The following is a 19,584-nucleotide window of genomic DNA, read 5'->3' as shown; positions in this document are numbered from 1 at the left end:
AAATATCCAACCAAAAGAACTGTAATAATTCAAAGCGGCTGCTGCTGCTAAGTCACTTCAGTCGTGTCCGACTCTGTGCGACCCCATAGACTGCAGCCCACCAGGCTCCCCCGTCCCTGGGATTCTCCAGGCAAGAACACTGGAGTGGGTTGCCATTTCCTTCTCCAATGCCTGAAAGTGAAAAGTGAAAGTGAAGTCGCTCAGTCGTGTCTCACTCTTAGGGACCCCATGGACCGCAGCCCACCAGGCTTCTGTGTCCAAGGGATTTTCCAGGTAAGAGTACTGGAGTGGGGTGCCATTGCCTTCTTCAAATACAAAGCTAATAAAAATAAAATTATAGAGCCGCAGTTGTTAATACAGAAAGCAGAACATGATTTTATGATAAGAAAGTTCTAAAGTTACTATACATACAGAAGTTTCATTTCTATAAAAATATATATATGCATACATGTAGATGAACAGAAAATACTGGAAGAAGATATATATCAAAATATTAATCATCCAATCTGACTGAAGAAAGTACATGGCAAACAGCAGCAAATGTAAACATAAACTGCCAACAATGGAATATTAACCTTCTAATAAACTAAGGGTTTCCCTGGTGGCTCAAACACTAAAGAATCTACCAATAAACTAAGAAGCAAGAAACTCTCTAATTACATGGTGAAATTAGTCAATCTATTTAAACAAAATAAAAAGATATAGTAGAAAAGGAAAAAATGAAATTGAGAGAAGATTCGAATTTAACACAGAAGAGCTATCTTCAAGAGAAAATTTCAATTTAAAAAAAGCATATGAGTGCAGGTCTATGTACATCACACATGCCATATACAAAGAGCATTTTAAGAATAATAAGAACTAAATTCCTATGAGATCACTGATTAAGAAGATTAAAGTAATTTATATCCGACATACATTTTCAAATAATCATACTATTTGGAAAAAAAACTGTACTGTCTTAATTCTTAATTGATACTCACTGTACTCTAGTTTCTTTCTCTTCTTTTTCTCTTTCAATTGTTCTTCCTCCTCTTTGACTCCCTCTTCTCCTTCTTCTTTTTGCTCCTCTCCCAAATTATCATAAAATACTGGATCACGATGAGCACTCTTCTTCTGGAAATGCTTAGTTTTGGATCCCCCTTTAACAAGTACAACTTTTCTTTTCAAACAGGTGCAGCCAAACATGCAGTCTGGTCGGCGGCAGTGAGCAGGCTGGCGCTTCTCCAAAGCTAGACTTGAACATACACACCCCAATCGACAGAAGTCATTGTTGCATGGAGGCGCTCGTTTCCTTATGATCGTATGGATGGGTTTAGTTTTGAGAGATGCCTAAAGTTAAGAGTAGACAATTATAAATCTACTAAATCATCCCCTAACAAGTTACAATCATATACTGGTCTGCCGCCTTCTACTCTGAGCACTCAGTACAAACAGTAACAGATTAATGCAAATTCAGAAGACAAAGTAGGAATATAACCAGAAGTCTGAGCTATCTCCCATTCTAAAATACATAGCACAGATAAAAGAACAGATATTTTAATCAGTGTTAGCGTTAGTCACTTAGCCAGGTCCGACTCTTTGCGATTCCACGGACTGTACTCTGCCAGGTTCTTCTGTCCACGGGATTCTCCAGGCAAGAATACTAGAGTAAACTGCCATTCCCTTCTCCAATACTGTAATTAATTATGAGCCAAAATATCAACAAGGATGAATTTATTCTCAATAGACATCACACATAATGCTATAGAGCAGGGGTTGACCAACTTAAGGCCCAGGGGCCAAATTCAGTCTGTTTCATAAGTAAAGTTTCATTGGAACACAGCCAGGTCCACTCATTTACATAACATCTATGGCATTACAATAGCAGAGTTGAGAAACTGCAACAGAGACTGTAAGGCCTACAAAGCCAAAAGTATTTACTATCTACCCCTTTACAGAAACTGTTTACTGACCCTTGCTCTATGGTAATTAATAAAAAGAGAACAGAATAATACATGCATAACTGAAATCACATTGATTATATTCTTTGTAGCCAAAGACAGAGAAGCTCTATACAGTCAGCAAAAACAAGACCGGAAGCTGACTATGGCTCAGATCATGAACTCCTTTATCGCCAAATTCAGACTGAAATTGAAGAAAGTGGAGAAAACCACTAGACCATTCAGCTATGACCTAAATCAAACCCCTATGACTATACAGTGGAAGTGAGAAACAGATTTAAGGGACTAGATCTGATAGAGTGCCTGATGAACTATGGACGGAGGTTCGTGACACTGTACAGGAGACAGGAATCAAGACCATCCCCAAGAAAAATGAAAAAAAAGTAAAATGGCTCTCTGAGGAGGCCTTACAAATAGCTGTGAAAAGATGGAAAGCAAAAAGCAAAGGAGAAAAGTAAAGATATACCCATTTGAATGCAGAGTTCCAAAGAACAGCAAGAAGACATAAGAAAGCCTTCCTCAGCAATCAATGCAAAGAAATAGAGGAAAACAACAGAATGGGAAACACGAGAGATCTCTTCAAGAAAATCAGAGAAACCAAGGGAACATTTCATGCAAAGATAGGCTCGATAAAGGAGAGAAATGGTATGGACCTAACAGAAGCAGAAAATATTAGGAAGAGGTGGCAAGAATACACAGAAAAACTGTACAAAACAAGAGCTTCACAACCAAGATAATCACAATGGTGTGATCACTCACCTAGAGCCAAAATTCTGGAATTTGAAGTCAAGTGGGCCTTAGAAAGCATCACTATGAACAAAGCTACTGGAGGTGATGGAACTCCAGTTGAGCTTTTCCAACTCCTGAAAGATGATGCTGTGAAAGTGCTGCACTCAATATGCCAGCAAATTTGGGAAACTCAGCAGTGGCCACAGGACTGGAAAAGGTCAGTTTTCATTCCAATCCCAAAGAAAGGCAATGCCAAAGAATGCTCAAACTACTGTACAATTGCACTCATCTCCCACACTAGTAAAGTAATGCTTAAAATTCTCCAAGCCAAGCTTCAGCAGTATGTGAACCGTGAACTTCCAGATGTTCAAGCTGGTTTTAGAAAAAGCAGAGGAACCAGAGATCAAACTGCCAACATCTGTTGGATCATCAAAAAAGCAAGAGAGTTCCAGAAAAACATCTATTTCTGCTTTATTGACTATGTCAAAGCCTTTGACTGTGTGGATCACAATAAACTGTGGAAAATTCTGAAAGAGATAGGAATACCACACCACCTGACCTGCCTCTTGAGAAATCTGTATGCAGGTCAGGAAGCAACAGTTAGAACTGGACATGGAACAACAGACTGGTTCCAAATAGGAAAAGGGAGTATGTCAAGGCTGTATATTGTCACCCTGCTTATTTAACTTATATGCAGAGTACATCATGAGAAACACTGGGCTAGAAGCAGCACAAGCTGGAATCAAGATTGCTGTGAGAAATATTAATAACCTCAGATATGCAGATGACACCACCCTTATGGCAGAAAGTGAAGAACTAAAGAGCCTCTTGATGAAAGTGAAAAAGGAGAGTGAAAAAGCTGGCTTACAGCTCAACATTCAGAAAACAAAGATCACGGTATATGGTCCAATCACTTCATGGCAAATAGATGGGGAAACAGTGGAAACAGTGGCTGACTTTATTTTTCTGGGCTCCAAAATCGCTGCAGATGGTGACTGCAGCCATGAAATTAAAAGACGCTTACTCCTTGGAAGGAAAGCTATGACCAACCAAGACAGCATATTAAAAAGCAGAGACATTACTTTGTCAACAAAGGTCCGTCTAGTCAAGGCTATGGTTCTTCCTGTGGTCATGTATGGATGTGAGAGTTGGACTATGAAGAAAGTTGAGCACAGAAGAATTGATGCTTTTGAACTGTGATGTTGGAGAAGACTCTTGAGAATCCCTTGGACTGCAAGGAGACCCAACCAGTCCATTCTGAAGGAGATCAGTCCTGAGTGATAAATTGGAAGGACTGATGTTGAAGCTGAAACTCCAATACTCTGGCCACCTATGCAAAGAGCTGACTCATTGGAAAAGACCCTGATCCTGGGAAAGATTGAGGGCAGGAGGAGAAGGGACAACAGAGGATGAGATGGTTGGATGGCATCACCGACTCAATGGACATGGGTTTGGGTGGACTCCGGGAGTTGGAGATGGACAGGGAAGCCTGGTGTGCTGCGATTCATGGGGTCGCAAAGAATTGGACACGACTGAGCAACTGAACTGAAAATGAAAAGTCTTTAGGAATGATTGATTATAAAAGATAAAATTTATATTTAGTCCCAATATCTGATGATCTTCAGCTTTAGAATATAGTCACAGAATTTAAAATATGGAAGGTAAACTACAGAAATTTCATGACAGAAAACTTATCCACATGCTCCTGTATCATTTCACATGCACCAAGGCTTTAACATACCATTCACCTATGTTACCATAGGTGAATCAACAATTAATGAAAATTTCTTAATATATAATTTTATAAAAGACAAAACCATTTTCTCTGTAGGTTGATAATTTGGGGCATTTTCTGGGATTTAATACCTTTTAAGCAGAGTTTTCAAAGCTCTTTTTAACAAGCCCAGTAAATGTACTTGCCCACATGCTGGAGAATGAAATTAAAAATGTTCAAAATAGTCAGCTGCCTTTATAAAGGAGAGGGACAATTCAAAAGCATGATTGTACAGTCTCCCTCTGCTGGTAGGAGGAATCTACACTTGATATCTAGTTGATAAAGAACAAATGTGGAAGACATTTCCTTAGCTGTCACTAAGGTAACTGAACACCCCATCCTCCTGCCAAAAAGCCCCATTCCCATTTCTTCTAACGACCTAATTCTTTCTCGACAAGACTAATATGCTTTTGGAAAACAAAAGGTACCTACTTGAGCCGTAAGCAGAGTTGTTAAGGATACATCTGCTCGCTCTTCAGTGATATAGGTCCTTGGTTTTCCTTCCCAAAGTGCACAGTCTTCCAGATCCATTAGCTTCACTTGAGACTTAGACAAGCCTGGAGGGCGAGATCCCTGTTGTTGTTGCTGTTGCTGCTGCTGCTGGTGTGCCTGCCGCAAACTAATTTGCTTTGGAAATGTATTTTCATCTAAAGTTGGCACAATCAAGTTATTCACCCGGTTTTCTGAGGTGGTGCTTGAAGAATTCTTGGTAATCTTATCTCCTGGAATCATAGGAGTGTGCTTCTGCTTTGGTGAAACAGGGTATGGTAAAATGGATTTATAAGATGATTTAGTTCGGCCACTGAAAGTTGCCTGTTTGTTTTGAGACTTTGCCTTTCGAGAGACAGAGGGTACAGAATGAGGTTTCAAAGAGTAAGAGGTAGAAGGGGAAATGGTAGACTGCTTCTTCAGCACACTATCAAGTGTTCGAACATAGCTGGTACTCTTGGTGGGAAGCTGGTATACCACAGGCGACGTGGGAGCATTAGAAGAGAAACCCATGCTTGTTTCCATCAGCTTGCCTTCATTTTCCAAGTATTCATCCAGCTTATCACTGCAGAAAGCAGAACGGTTTTTCAATGGACCTTCAGAATTTCCACCTAGAAATAAAGATAAACAGATACTTAAAGAAATGTAAGACAGATATTTATGTCTCTAGAAAAATACACTTAAAAAGGCCAGGAGCATTCATTTATAAGCTACCAGATCTTCCAAACGGTCCCTCCTCAGAAGGGAAAAAGTTAAGGGCACAAAAACAGTAGTATAAAATTTAGTTTTTAAGGAACAAGAAAAAGCAAGTTTAACAGAGACAAGCATTACACTATTATAATACTGTACAAAGATTCAAAGAGGAGAAAAATTATATTGAATAAACAATAAATTTATCTAGTTAGAGTGTAACTGCAAACAATTGCAGTTTGAAAGGAAAAGCACTAAGAAAGGAGACCAACAGACACACAATCAAAATTTAGATTTCAGATTGGATTTAGAAGTTTATTTTGAAGTACTGTAACATTATTGGAAATCACTATACAGCTCTAAAGTATACAGTTCTGAAATAATGCTTGACGATGATGCTTTTTATAACTGTAGGAATAGAAAGGAAGTGTAGTTTGAAAAGGCTGCAAGAATTATTTAAGTCTGACATGGTTAGGGACTGAAACCCAGGATAGGGACTACAAGACACAGAAAATGAACAAAAAAAGGCAAGATAATTATTTTCAGTTTATTTTAAAGCATCGAAAGAAGAGATAAAGAAAAATAACCAAGGTTTACTTTTAACAAGAGTCTTTGGCCACATGTTTCAGAATGTATTTTTAAATTTTTAAAAAGCTGACTACCTTCATTCCTAGATGCAGAAGCACTATGAAACTTTCCCCTCCATCCCTTGATCTTGGTGAAATCATTGGTCTTCCCTGTCCTAGAAACAAAGGGAAATCCAGCATCTATAAAAGTAAAAGTAAAAGACGATCAAAATTCAAGGAAGCCAATATTTAATATCTAATTAATTACTAAGATTTCATCTAAAATGTATAAATTATAGTTAAGACTCACCACTAGATAAAGGATTTAATTAGAGTATCCTAAATGTCTCTAACAATGGTAGCATTTTATTTTTATCACAAACTTGTTTGAGTTTACAAATACTGTGCACTCACCAGGAGAGGCAGGGTTGGCTCCGGTAAGGTTCCAGAATGGAAAGCTAGTGGCTGGAGCCAAAGGTAGCTGTACTCCCAAGTACTTAAGATCAATGCTCATTGTTGGGTCCACTGAATTCAATTTTAAGCCCACTACAAAAAAAAAAAAAAAGAATCATATTGGGTATTTTTTTTTCATATTGGGTATTTTTTAATCTCTGGTTGGGGTGGAGGGGGGAGGGAGGGGTATAATAAAGAATAAGTGGAGACCAGAAATGATGAAATAAAAGTTGAAAGTGGCAGACAGACTTCAAGGTGGCCTCATGATCCTCACTTCCTGGGTATTATATATTTACAAAATCCTCCCTTTTCTATCCTGAATGTTGGTGGGCCCTGTGACTTGCTTCTAACCAGTGGCAAAAGGGATAGGATGTACATGATTATGTATGTATATGTGATAATCTAAGAGTGAGTGTTATCATCCATCCTGCTAGAGCTGCAAGGATAAAAATTCTGCCAACAACCTGAGGGAAACTGGAAGCAGATCCCTCCCCACTCAAACCTTTGATGAGGAGACAAGACTCACATCTTGAGTGCAATCCTGTGATACCTTAAAAGGAGGACCCAGTTAGGCTATGGCCTAACACCTGACCCACTGAACCCTGAGACAGTAAATGTGTTGTTTTAAGGTACTAGGTTTGTAGCAATCTGTTAAGCAGCAATAGATAACTAATACATAAACACAGCAGACTTCAGACTTTTTGTACTTTAATACTTTATACCCCAGAGATTTTCTAGGACCTCTAATACAAACATACAATAGTCTGAGCGTCTGGCCTGGTGAAGGCTACTAATTCTTTAGTTATTATTAAGATACTTATGGTTAATGGAGCCTATAAATATTATGGCTTATCTGTAGGTATTGGGAAAGCATATATTTTACCTATGTTTCTACCTTTTTTTCTTTAACATTTTACATCAAAGAGTTGTCTATGTTGACAGGTGTATCTCTACATGATTTATTTTCACTGTTGTACACTATTCCAGATTATGAATGACTCTCATTTATTCACCATTCTCCTTTTGATGAGAATTAAGCTGTTTCCTATTTTAAACTATTACAAAAAATACTGCAGGGTAATTGTACATCTTGTACAAAAAAGTCTATCACAAATATGAACATGTATGAAAGTTTCTCTAGTGTATTTAGCTTTTCCTTATGGCATTTATCCAAGAGTGGAATTGCTATATAATGGGATATGTTCATCTTTAATTTACTGGATACTGTTTGACATACATGTGGCTGCCCAAAATATTCTGAGAACCTTTCCAAAAGCTATTACTTTTCCACATTATAACCCCCACCTCTTCAATAGAGAGGTGTTAAAACACAGATGTAGCCATAAAAGGCTCCAATCTAGAAGAGAGGACCATAAGCAAAGGAATACTATGCAGAATTGTGTTAACGAGGTTGATACTATTTGGCCAAGTTAAGAACTTTTAGAGGTAAAAGTAATCAATGTCCTAGCTGTAGTATACTGTGTTCAGTGTACTATGTTGAAAATGGTAGTAACTGTTCAATGTTGTGAGACTGTTTGTATGGGCTCTTAAGTTCAGTTCCGTTCAGTTCAGTTGCTCAGTCATGTCCGACTCTTTGTGACCCCATGAATCGCAGCACGCCAGGCCTCCCTGTCCATCACCAACTCCCAGAGTTCACTCAGACTCACGTCCATGGAGTCAGTGATGCCATCCAGCCATCTCATCCTCTGTCATCCCCTTCTCCTCCGTCGTCCCCTTCTCCTCCTGCCCCCAATCCCTCCCAGCATCAGTCTTTTCCAATGAGTCAACTCTTTGTATGAGGTGACCAAAGTACTGGGGTTTCAGCTTTAGCATCATTCCTTCCAAAGAAATCCCAGGACTGATCTCCTTTAGAATGGACTGGTTGGATCTCCTTGCAGTCCAAGGGACTCTCAAGAGTCTTCTCCAACACCACAGTTCAAAAGCATCAATTCTTCGGCGCTCAGCTTTCTTCACAGTCCAACTCTCACATCCATATATGACCACTGGAAAAACCATAGCCTTGACTAGATGGACCTTTGTTGGCAAAGTAATGTCTCTGCTTTTCAATATGCTATCTAGGTTGGTCATAACTTTCCTTCCAAGGAGTAAGCGTCTTTTAATATCATGGCTGCAGTCTCAGGGAATATAATTTGGACATTTTTCCTTTTTTTTTTTTTTTTGGACATTTTTCCTGACTGCATAGTCCTAGAGTCTGTTTTTCTGCCTTTCAGGAGATTCTCTCTGTAAATCATCTGATATTCTTTAATAAATTTATATTCTATTTCACCTGCAGAGTGAGTGGATTCTGATGTTTGCAATTCAGAATTCTAACTGATACACCTAGTTATTCTGAATCTTTCTTATTTAATGGGAAATAAGAAAACAGTAATTACATAACAAACTGGAATAAACATGAGGCTGCTTATGGCTAGAGGCAACCAGTTACAGTTATTAATTTCCCGTGGTCTTGTCTGGCCACTCTGAGATCAAGTGTTTCAAGAGCATACCTGTCACACAATCATGGATAACCACATGCAATACTGCACTAGTTGGGAAGTTGTTCACTAGACTGCCAATTAACTCTCCATTTATACTCTCCCCAATAGCGTTAAAAGTCGTTGCTGATCCACATCCTCATCAACATTTTATATCACTGGACTTTTAAAACTGTCCTCATCTTATTGGTATAAATCTATATCCTATTGTTCTTAAATTTGAATTTTTTCTGTTACTAGTGACAAGTTTCTAATCTGGATTTCCTTGTTTGTACAATTACTGGCTTCATATTACTGAGAAGGAAAGCATTTAACCTAAATTTGAACAAAACTGAAATAAGAAATTGAAGGCATCAACTATCATGGTATTAACTACTAGAAGTCACAGGTACAGGTTTCCAATAAAAAGCTTATTACATAGTACTCGTTTCCTGCAAGGTGAAGACACTGGTCAGGTTACAAGCTTCAAGTTCTCTTAAGGTTGATTTGTATATACTCCACATAAAACTTAATAAACAGAGATGGCAATTTGGCTTTAGTTTATAATTCTAGTTCTTTAAAATAAGTATCATTTTATCATGCTTATTTTATTGAATCACATAATGTGATTAAAATGAACATCAATGAAGTATTTTCCTCATGTTTCAATCAACTAGGGAGAAAAACGTGTGCCTGTGTGCTGCCACTGTCAGTTGGGTCCGACTCTCTGCGGCCCTGTGGACTGTAGTCTACCACACTGCTCTGTCCATGGGATTCTCCAGGCAAAAATACTGGAGTGGATTGCCATGCCCGCCTTCAGGGGATCCTCCCAAACCAGGGATCAAACCCGTGTCTCTTACGTCTCCTGCTTTGGCAGGCAGGTTAATATGGGTCAAAAAACTGTTCTCTAATCCTGACTTTGGGCTAAATTTCTCTTAGCTTCTGCTTTCTCATCAGTGAAGTATCAATCCACTGCACTGAGTTTTATGTTTTAAGAATTAACTGTACCTTCTCTTTCAAATGCTCTGCAATACAGATGAGGACAGAGATCAAAGACATTTCCCAGACCTCATGGAGCTTTTGTGTTGTTTTCCCAACTGACTCATTAGTAGTTACAATAGGGTAAATAAATCCTGTGAGAGGCAAATGGAACGATACTTGAAAAGCCCAAGGCAACCTGGTAAAACTGTACAGAGAGTGTAATTCTTAAATTAGAATAAGTAGGAATTAACTAGGAAAGGTGGGGAGGAAGAGCAGAGTGGAACCAGAGTGGAGCAGAATGCAAAATATCGCAGAAATTCAAGTCACACTGAATCCTAAACAAAGGATAAAATCAGATACTGTAGTGCTTTGAAAAGAGAAACATATTATTATTACAGACAAAAACTACTTGAGCCTACAGAGAAAACAGAAAGAAAGGAATTAAGTTGTTAAAAATGTATCCATACAGCCAAATAGGTAGGCAGACATGCAAAATCTAGACCAGGACAATCAAATTTACAGACTGTTTTCCCTACATATCTTCTTGTCTGGATTTGCTAATATTTTGAACTGCCATCTTCCCACAAAAAGGTGTATCAAGTGATCCTAAAAATATCAACTGCTGCTACCGCTAAGTCACTTCAGTCGTGTCTGACTCTGTGTGACCCCATAGACGGCAGCCCACCAGGCTCCGCTGTCCCTGGGATTCTCCAGGCAAGAATTGTGGAGTGGGTTGCCATTTCCTTCTCCAATGCATGAAAGTGAAAAGTGAAAGTCAAGTCACTCAGTCGTGTCTGACTCTTAGCGACCCCATGGACTGCAGCCTACCAGGCTCCTCCGTCCATGGGATTTTCCAGGCAAGAGTACTGGAGTGGGGTGCCATTGCCTTCTCCGAAAAATATCAACACAAAGATCAAATTTATTTTAAATATACTTATTTTGTTAAAGCCTTAACAGTAGAGAGGTCAATGGCACATGGACACTACTCAAAGTAATTCCCAACTTAGCTTACCTACACATCTTGAAATGTTTGTCCTTAGAGAAAATCCTTCCCCAAGAAACAAATACTTGAGACCCAGACTTTCAGTTTCAGTTCAGTCGCTCAATCGTGTCCGACTCTTTGCAACCCCATGGACTGTAGCACAACAGGCTTCCCTGTCCAGCACCACCTCACAGAGCTTACTCAAACTCATGTGCATTCAGTCGGTGATACCATCCCACCATCTCATCCTCTGTTGTCCCCTTCTCCCACCTTCGATCTTTCTCAGCATCAGGGTCTCTTCAAATGAGTCAGTTCTTCACATCAAGTGGCCAAAGGATTGGAGCTTCAGCATCAGTCCTTCCAATGAATATATATTCAGGACTGATTTCCTTTAAGATGGACTGGTTGGACCTCCTTGCAGTCCACGGGACTCTCAGAGAGTCTTCTCAAACACCACAGTTCAAAAGCATCAATTCTTTGGCACTCAGCTTTCTTTATAGTCCATCTCTCACAACCACACATGACTACTGGAAAAACCACAGCTTTGACTAGACAGACCTCTGTCGGCAAAGTAATGTCTCTGTTTTTTAATGTGCTGTCTAGGTTGGTCATAGCTTTCTTCCAAGGTGCAAGTGTCTTTTGATTTCATGGCTGCAGACACCATCTGCAGTGAGTGATTTTGGAGCCCCAAAAAATAAAGTCTCTCACTGTTTCCATTGTTTCCCCATCTACTTGCCATGTTTCCCCATCTATTTGCCATGAAGATTTATTTCCCCATGTTTCTCCATCTATTTGCCATGAAGACTTATTTGCCATAAGACCCAGACTTAGTCGGTTCCATATGAATGAGAATAACTTCAGCTTGCAAAAATAAGTTAAATAATTCTTAGCATATAAAAGCATATAATGCTTTGCACATGATGGTTTAAATCATACCCCTAAATGCTTCTGCCTTTTCATCATATTAGGAGCAACTTCCTAAGAATACATTATCTCACCATTAAAAAAAAGACTCATAAAGAAAGAAACAAAAACAGATAACCCTTTAGGTTCAAGGCAGAATCACCTAAGATGATAAACTGTAGCAAAAAAAAAAAAAAAAAAGTGCGCATCTAGCTAAATGCACTTAAATAGGAGATATCCACAGAAATACACTCCAAAGAAAAACCTGTATAACTACTGAACATAGAACAGAAAAGTAGATATAGATATATAAAAGAAAAACTCTACCTAACCACTGATTTAACACTACAGAGATTTTTTTAAGTAACTAAAAAGAAAGAGAGAGTGCCCTGGGAATACTGTCATTTAAGGAATTTAACATTAAAACTGACAGGAGTTCATACTGATATAAAAGACTGAATAAAAATGAGGGAGAAAGAAATCTCTGGCTACAGAAAAATTTCAAGTAATTTATGCAGATACTCCTTCCTCAAGAAAGAGAAGCATACCTTACCACTCATTAAGTGTGGACTACACAGTGACTTCCTTCCAAAGAGTACAGCATAAAAATGTCAGTGACAAATTATGTTGATAATATTTATCCTTGATATGGTAAGATGAGAATGGCACTTTACCTTTGTGGTCTTCTTCCTATAAACATATGGTCTCAGGTGAACCATGAGAAAAATATCAAACAAATCTCAACTGAGGGTCATTCTACAAAATACCTGACCAGTATTCCTCAAAACGGTCAAAATAATTAAAAACAAAACAGTCTGAGAAACCATCCCAGCCAACAGGATCCTAAGGAGACATGACTACTAGATGCAGTACTACGACATTTTCCTAGGTGATACCTTGAAACATAGAAAACTAACTAAGGAAATCTGAATAAAGTATGCACTTTAGTAAATAATAGTATATCAGTAGGTTCTCTAATTGTAACAAATGTATTGCGCTCAAGTTAGATGTTAACTACAGGGGAAACTGGATGTTGAGTATATAGGAACTCTGTACTATGGTTCCAATATTTCTGCAAATCTAATACTTACTTAAAATAAAACATGAATGTAACAACTGACATAGAATTAATTTACTTGGTAGCAATGAAGTAGAAAACGCTTTTATAACAATACCTTTAAAGATCAAAAAATTGTAATTTCAGGATGATGGGCTTAGAAAATAAACCAGTTTGGAAGCAGCAAAGAAAAGTATAGAAAACAAAAATATCACACTGTGGAAAACAAAATTAAGAATCTTATTTTAGCAACAAAACTATAAACAACAACAATAAAAACATTTTCTCAGGCTTAAATCAACATTTCTTCCACAATTACAAAGGAAGTTCACAAAGCTTTTCAAGTTTTTTTTTTTCCAGCTCAAAATCTTTCTAAGATTTAGAAGTGCTCATTTTCTAAAAAATAAGGAAATGCTACAGTTGACAGAAAGGCAAAGAAACAGGACATTACTGAATTGAAATGTAATAAATTTAATAAATTACTTCAAACATCAATTATTAGAAAGGAATCTAGACAAGTATTTTCACTATCTGCAGATACTTAGCTGGCACCATAAGTTACTATAAACATTTAGTCAAACTAACTTAATTCTTTTAATATTTTAAGTCTTAAGCAAAGGTTGGGGGCTGGGGGAGACATCTGCCAAAATAAAATACAGGAAAACCTCCAAACTGTAATTCTACCTTATACATTATGGAAAGTGCCTCATGGATTTTAGAAAGTACACATGGATTACAGATTTAACTGTAAAACTATATAAGAATGTAGTTGAATTTACCCTTAACAATGTGAGGATTAAGTACAAACTTGAACACTAAATGCATAATTTGTGTAGTAACTAAAAGGTGATGGATGCCTCACACACTTTTCTGTTCAAAAAAACTTTATCAGCTGCCACCACTTACAACGGATAGATTTTACATAAAAATACTTACTTTATCTTCTACACTACAATGGGAATTTCTGAAAATAATGGGCCTACATTCCTATTTGACAATTCACTGATGTGGAGAAGACTCTTGAGAGTCCTTTGGACTGCAAGGAGATCCAACCAGTCCATCCTAAAGGAGATCAGTCCTGGGTGTTCAATGGAAGGACTGATGTTGAAGCTGAAACTCCAATCCTTTGGCCACCTGTTGCGAAGAGCTGACTCATTGGAAAAGACCCTGACACTGGGAAAGATTGAAGGCAGGAGGAGAAGGGTACGACAGAGGATGAGATGGTTGGATGGCATCACCGACTCAATGGACATGGGTTTGGGTGGACTCCGGAAGTTGGGGATGGACAGGGAGGCCTGGCGTGCTGTGATTCATGGGGTCGCAAAGAGTCAGACACAACTGAGTGACTGAACTGAACTCATGTGGATGACCCCTTAGAAAAAGAACCTATACTCCAGCCAACTAGAGTCCAACCCCACCCACAAATTCAGGCTAATTTCACTATATGTTACCTGCTTAGTTCCCATAAGCATTTGACTTTGAAGGCCCATTACACAAAGGGAAAAAAAATCACAGATTTGACTAAAATGTCTATAAGGAAAGGAAAAAAACTCAAACCTTAGCCAAAAAAACTAACAAACAGAGCAAAAAGATCAGCAGGGAGCACTAAATATATTTAACTCTAGAACTAAGACAATAAATGTGGTCATTAGGCTGAAAGAACACAATGCAAATGTTATAAAGAGTACTTAAAAAAATGTAGGAGTGAGGGGAAAACGAAAAGTTAACTGAGAAAAGAGATTATTATTTAAATAAAATAGCAGAAATGAAAACAAACAATAAAGGACAGCAAACATTATTACCAGCAAGACTAATATGACATGACTGATCTTCCATTACAATCCACAGTATCCAGTCCTAATTACTTGGGTTGAAATTTACATACTTTAACACCATACTGTCACACAGTCTCACGTTAAAGCAAAAAGTTCAAATATTACCAGTGAATTTAGAAACTGAATGGCTGTTTATAAATCAATGTTCTGTTGGTATATAATGCTTAGACTTTCATATAAATGATCAACTATACAATGTGAATCAGCCTAGATAGTCCTTTGAAAATTGACTAAGTGTCAAAACTCAAACTACTCCAAGAAGCATATCTAAAATAAAAGATATGAGAAAACTAAAAGTTGAGGCATGGTTTATAGTCCTTCTATTTACAGTGCAAACAGGGAGGAAAGTCAGTAGTTAATTATAATGGCATAGGTATGGTAAATTTTGCTATTCTTTAAAAAAGGATTAAACCATATAATCAAGGCCAAGATAAACTATTTCAACAAAATATGTAATGATTAAAATTTTAAACTACACTCCAAGCAATATATGAAATATATAAAATGTTTACAGTCACATATGAGAAATAAGTATTCTCTTTACACAGCTAAATATATTACCAAGTACATAAAAAAAGTAGGGTCTTTCCCTCCAAAAACAAAACAAAGGAACCTTCAAAAACCCCCAGAAACAAAAGCAACCAAAATTGCATTATAAGAAAGAAAAACACCACTTTCTTACCATGATACATTTTTAATGCATAATATATTATGCTTCACCAATGACAGAACAGTATCCTCAGAGTCTGAAAGGTTTCTCTTAGGACACCAAAGACCTAGGCATGCTTTTTAGTTAAGAGAAAGAATCATGAACAGAGAGAACAGAAAAAATGCAAGCTGAGAGAAGGGCTAAAATAAATGAAATCAAAAGAAAGGGGAAAGAAGGAAAACAGAAAAGGTTTGGGGAAGGTGCAAAGGGAAGAGAGAAAAAAAGAGAGGGCAAGAAGAAGAACAACAACAACAACAAAACCAGGCTTGCATAGTTTTTAGAGAATTATACCTTCTTGAAGACCAGGATGTATGACTTGCTTGTGCCGTAAGGCCTTCAAATCTTCTATCAATTCCTTTTCCAACTGGGAAATTCTTGCTCTGCAACCTACTCAAAAAACAATGATAAAAATAAGCTGCTATATACTACAGCAGACTACACATTGCTTCTTTCACTTCTAGAGCCAAATTCTCCAACTCTCTCTTGTTTTTTTTTTACTATTATATAATACCTGGGTCATTTGCAGCTGATGCCTGAAGACTACAAGATTCTTCATTTGTTCCATCAACTGCGTGAATATCTAGAGCTTCCTGTATTTAAAAAAAAAAAAAAAGGAAAGAAAAAAAGTGGTTAATGTCACTTCTAAGGATTTAAAAGTAAACCAGGGGCATTTTTTCCATGTTGATACTTTTCACTATTTTCTAAATGTTCTACATTAACATCACTTTAATAGTGGGGAGAAAGCAAAAATTTTAAATATAATACACTCAGCTAACTGACTTAGAACTGTATTTATGCCCATTTATTGCAATTTGTATACTGATTTCCTCTGCATGCATGCTAAGTTGCTCCAGTTGTGTCCGATTCTTTGTGACCCCATGGACTGTAGCACGCTAGGTTCCTCTGTCCATGGGATTCTCCATGTAAGAATACTGGAGTGGGTTGCCATAACCTCCTCCAGAGGATCTTCCCAACCAAAGGATCGAACCTACGTCTCTTATGTCTCCTGCATTGCCAGATAGGTTCTTTACCACTAGCTCTACCTGGGAAGCCCCTGTTTAAATAAAAATAGATTTACTCAGCAATTAACAAGGAGGGAGGAAAAGAACAGGCAGAGAGAATTCAACCTCTGTGTAGTCAATTTAGAAAGACTAAGTTTCTCTAAAAATCTGAAAGAAAAATAATCTAGTTGAAGCGTTGGGTTAATACTGCTAACCCAATATTTCAGAGATACTCCCCTTCCCATGCACACAACCTCATATAATGGATGCATTCACAGTAACTACATTCTAAGATAACTAGCAGCTAGTATACAATTCAGTGATGATTATTTGGCCTTAGAAAGAAAGCTGAAAATGACAATCTTACCTTTGATTCAAAGGAAACAAAGAGAACACCATCTACATCTTCCAGATCAGGTTTCACATCTGGAAAGGTACTTCCAGGGCCCGTAAGAGTGTTCTTCGTAGAAGTTAAAGATCTTCCTGTGTTTTTAGGTGGCCGCCCTGCCTTAGACAGTTTCAGTTTTCGTGGCCTTCCTCTTTTTCCAGGGACATTTGGAGGGGCATTCTGATTAGCATTCACAGTCTTGGGAGCCGCTGAAATCTTAAGCATAGTTTTCTTTCTGCCCAAGTCCTCTTTTCCTAAAAACGAGTCCCCAACTGAACTCTTTGAACCATCAAGTAGTTTTTCTGTGTTAACACTGTCAGATATATCAGGGTATTTCCACTGAGCTTCTTTAAGTGAGGGATATTTTTGTACCACTCTGATATCTAGTGAATGTCTTCCAAGATCATTTTCTGATTCTCTGCCTAAGCAGAAGCCAGTCTCATTAGAATTTTCAACGTACGCAGGCAAATAGTCTAATTCTGTCAACAGAGATCTATCCTTCCGAGATGTGGAAAGCATGTTGTCAGGGAGCTCAGAAACCTTCACTGTGCTTTTGGTGACAGCACAGGGCTCCAGGTAGACTACTGGCATCTTTCCAGCATCTAATTTGAACATTTTAGCTTTAGCAACACCTGATGGGCTATTTGGTTGCCATTTAGAAGATGGATGGTCAGCTTCTAGGTTATCAGCTTTATTGTGCCTCTTCAGCTGTTTCTCTAGTATAGGATCATCATCACTGTTTGAGTATACATCTGTTTCCTCATCTGTCTCTTCCTGTTTCACAGTGACCCCTTCTGGGCACTCACCAAGTTCATATTCATAATCATCCAGAGGCTCTTCTTTAATGACAACATTGAAGTTTTCATTTGGGTTTAATGGTGACGTTACATGGGAGCCATCTTCAAAACTGTTGCCAAGGCTGGAGAGACAGAGTAGGGAGGGTTAAAAAGGAGAGAATCATCCATAAATAAGACTCAAGAAGGGAAAGGTGGAAAAAGAGATTGTTGAAAACCAAGTAAAATCACATCAGATTTCAAGAGCCATTCATTAAAAAAAAAAAAAAAAGCACTCTGTATAACATAACAAGTTTCTCAACGGTTTACCAACATCACACTTTTACATATTCCGTCAATTTTTCATGAAAAACTTATAAAACAAAGGGTAAAGTTTTAACAAGTAACTCTCATGACTAAATCAAAAAGCAAGATATGTTGTAACAGTTATTTTTCTAATAGTATTCTTCATGGCTTCTCAGCCTTTTGGCTAAGATCAAACCTAACAGTATTCTTCAAATGAATTCAATTTTGAAAGTTAGCTGGCACTGATACAAAATCAAACTCTTGAAATCTACAGACTAATAAACAACTGCCAATAAAAGCACACAAATGTCCATTATGATTAAAAATTTAAATAAACATCAGAGAGCGCCTTTCAAACAGCTCATTGATTTTTTAATTGAGATAAAATTCATACAACATAAAACATAACATGTTAACCATTTTAAAATGTACTAGCTACTAGTTTTCCCACTGCAGTCACAATGTTGCTGCCAGGTGATTTTTCAAATTGAAAACTGAAAAAATTAACTTTCAATGTAAAGAACCCAGCATTAGTTCTTCCAAAATCAAAGGGTAGGATGGCGGTAGATGAAGGCAAATACATACAATCTGTCTAGACTTCAGTGTTTATAATTCATCAAAATTCAAATCAACTTTTTAGTTTCCCACTTTGCCTAATTCATCACTGAAAGCATATAAACTATACCAATGTATCTTGAGAACATGTTAGCATGACTCACTAACCTTAAAGTCACTTTATCTGTATAACTTTCATTTACCTCAAATATGCAAAAGCAACAACAAAATCAATGTACCCCTTGAAAAACTGACTTGAGATCTTGACCTCACTCAAAAACTCTTCAATAAAGGACTTCCAGTTAGAATATAGAAGTTCACAAAGAACATACAGTGACAAAACACTAAATAAATTTAAAATTCTATTCTTTCTTTAAAGCCACTGAATACCTCTGGGTACAAAGTAAGTCTAAATCAACTGAATTCCAGAGAGGGACCAGCCATCTCTACGTGACCACAGACCACTAGTGCTTTCAACCCTGCATGGCACCTACATTGGCTGAAGTACAAATGTAGACAGAAAAAGGATGCTATAGGCAAAGAAACTTTGCTGGAACACAGAGAAACCAAACTTTTAATGCCTGAGTATGGGCAGACTAAAAGCTGCCCTCAACAGAAAACAAGTCTTGCTACCATCAATTATCCTCCAGTGGACTTCTGCAGAATTTCCAGTGATGCAGAAACTTGGCCTGAAAACAGAAACTTAGTGTCACAGCACTTAAGATTCCAGGGCCCTGTCTGAAAGAAGAGTTCGATCCTACCCTTAAAACTGAGGTGAGCTAACATTATTAAAGTAAATTATTCAGAAACTGAAGTGAGCGAAAATTTATTAAAGTAAATCATTTTGACTTGTGGTCCCCAACCTTTTTGGCATCAGGGACCTGTTTCATGAAGACAATTTTTCTGGTCCATGGCTCAGGGGTTGGGGATCTAGACTGAAAGATAAGAGAAAAAGGCAAAACGTGTCAGAGACCTGTGG

The 19,584-nt window shown here is 37.7% G+C and overlaps 1 protein-coding gene across 11 annotated transcripts in view; it reads right to left on the bottom strand.

Moving 5' to 3' along the window:
* MGA (MGA, MAX dimerization protein) overlaps positions 1-19,584 on the bottom strand; it is a 149,099-nt gene that overhangs the window by 48,494 nt on the left and 81,021 nt on the right. For all 11 annotated transcript variants that reach the window (XM_027553604.1, XM_027553603.1, XM_027553602.1 and 8 more), the window contains exons 3-9: positions 16,951-17,890; positions 16,094-16,172; positions 15,874-15,969; positions 6,603-6,734; positions 6,285-6,389; positions 4,876-5,543; positions 981-1,329 (exon numbers count right to left, since the gene is read on the bottom strand). In XM_027553604.1, the coding sequence (XP_027409405.1) occupies positions 981-1,329; positions 4,876-5,543; positions 6,285-6,389; positions 6,603-6,734; positions 15,874-15,969; positions 16,094-16,172; positions 16,951-17,890 (2,369 nt within the window). The remainder of the gene's footprint in view (positions 1-980; positions 1,330-4,875; positions 5,544-6,284; positions 6,390-6,602; positions 6,735-15,873; positions 15,970-16,093; positions 16,173-16,950; positions 17,891-19,584) is intronic.

The sequence above is a fragment of the Bos indicus x Bos taurus genome, chromosome 10 (genome assembly GCF_003369695.1).
Source record: "Bos indicus x Bos taurus breed Angus x Brahman F1 hybrid chromosome 10, Bos_hybrid_MaternalHap_v2.0, whole genome shotgun sequence".
In the NCBI taxonomy this organism is placed as follows: domain Eukaryota; kingdom Metazoa; phylum Chordata; class Mammalia; order Artiodactyla; family Bovidae; genus Bos; species Bos indicus x Bos taurus.
This window is presented reverse-complemented; position numbering and strand designations above follow the sequence as displayed.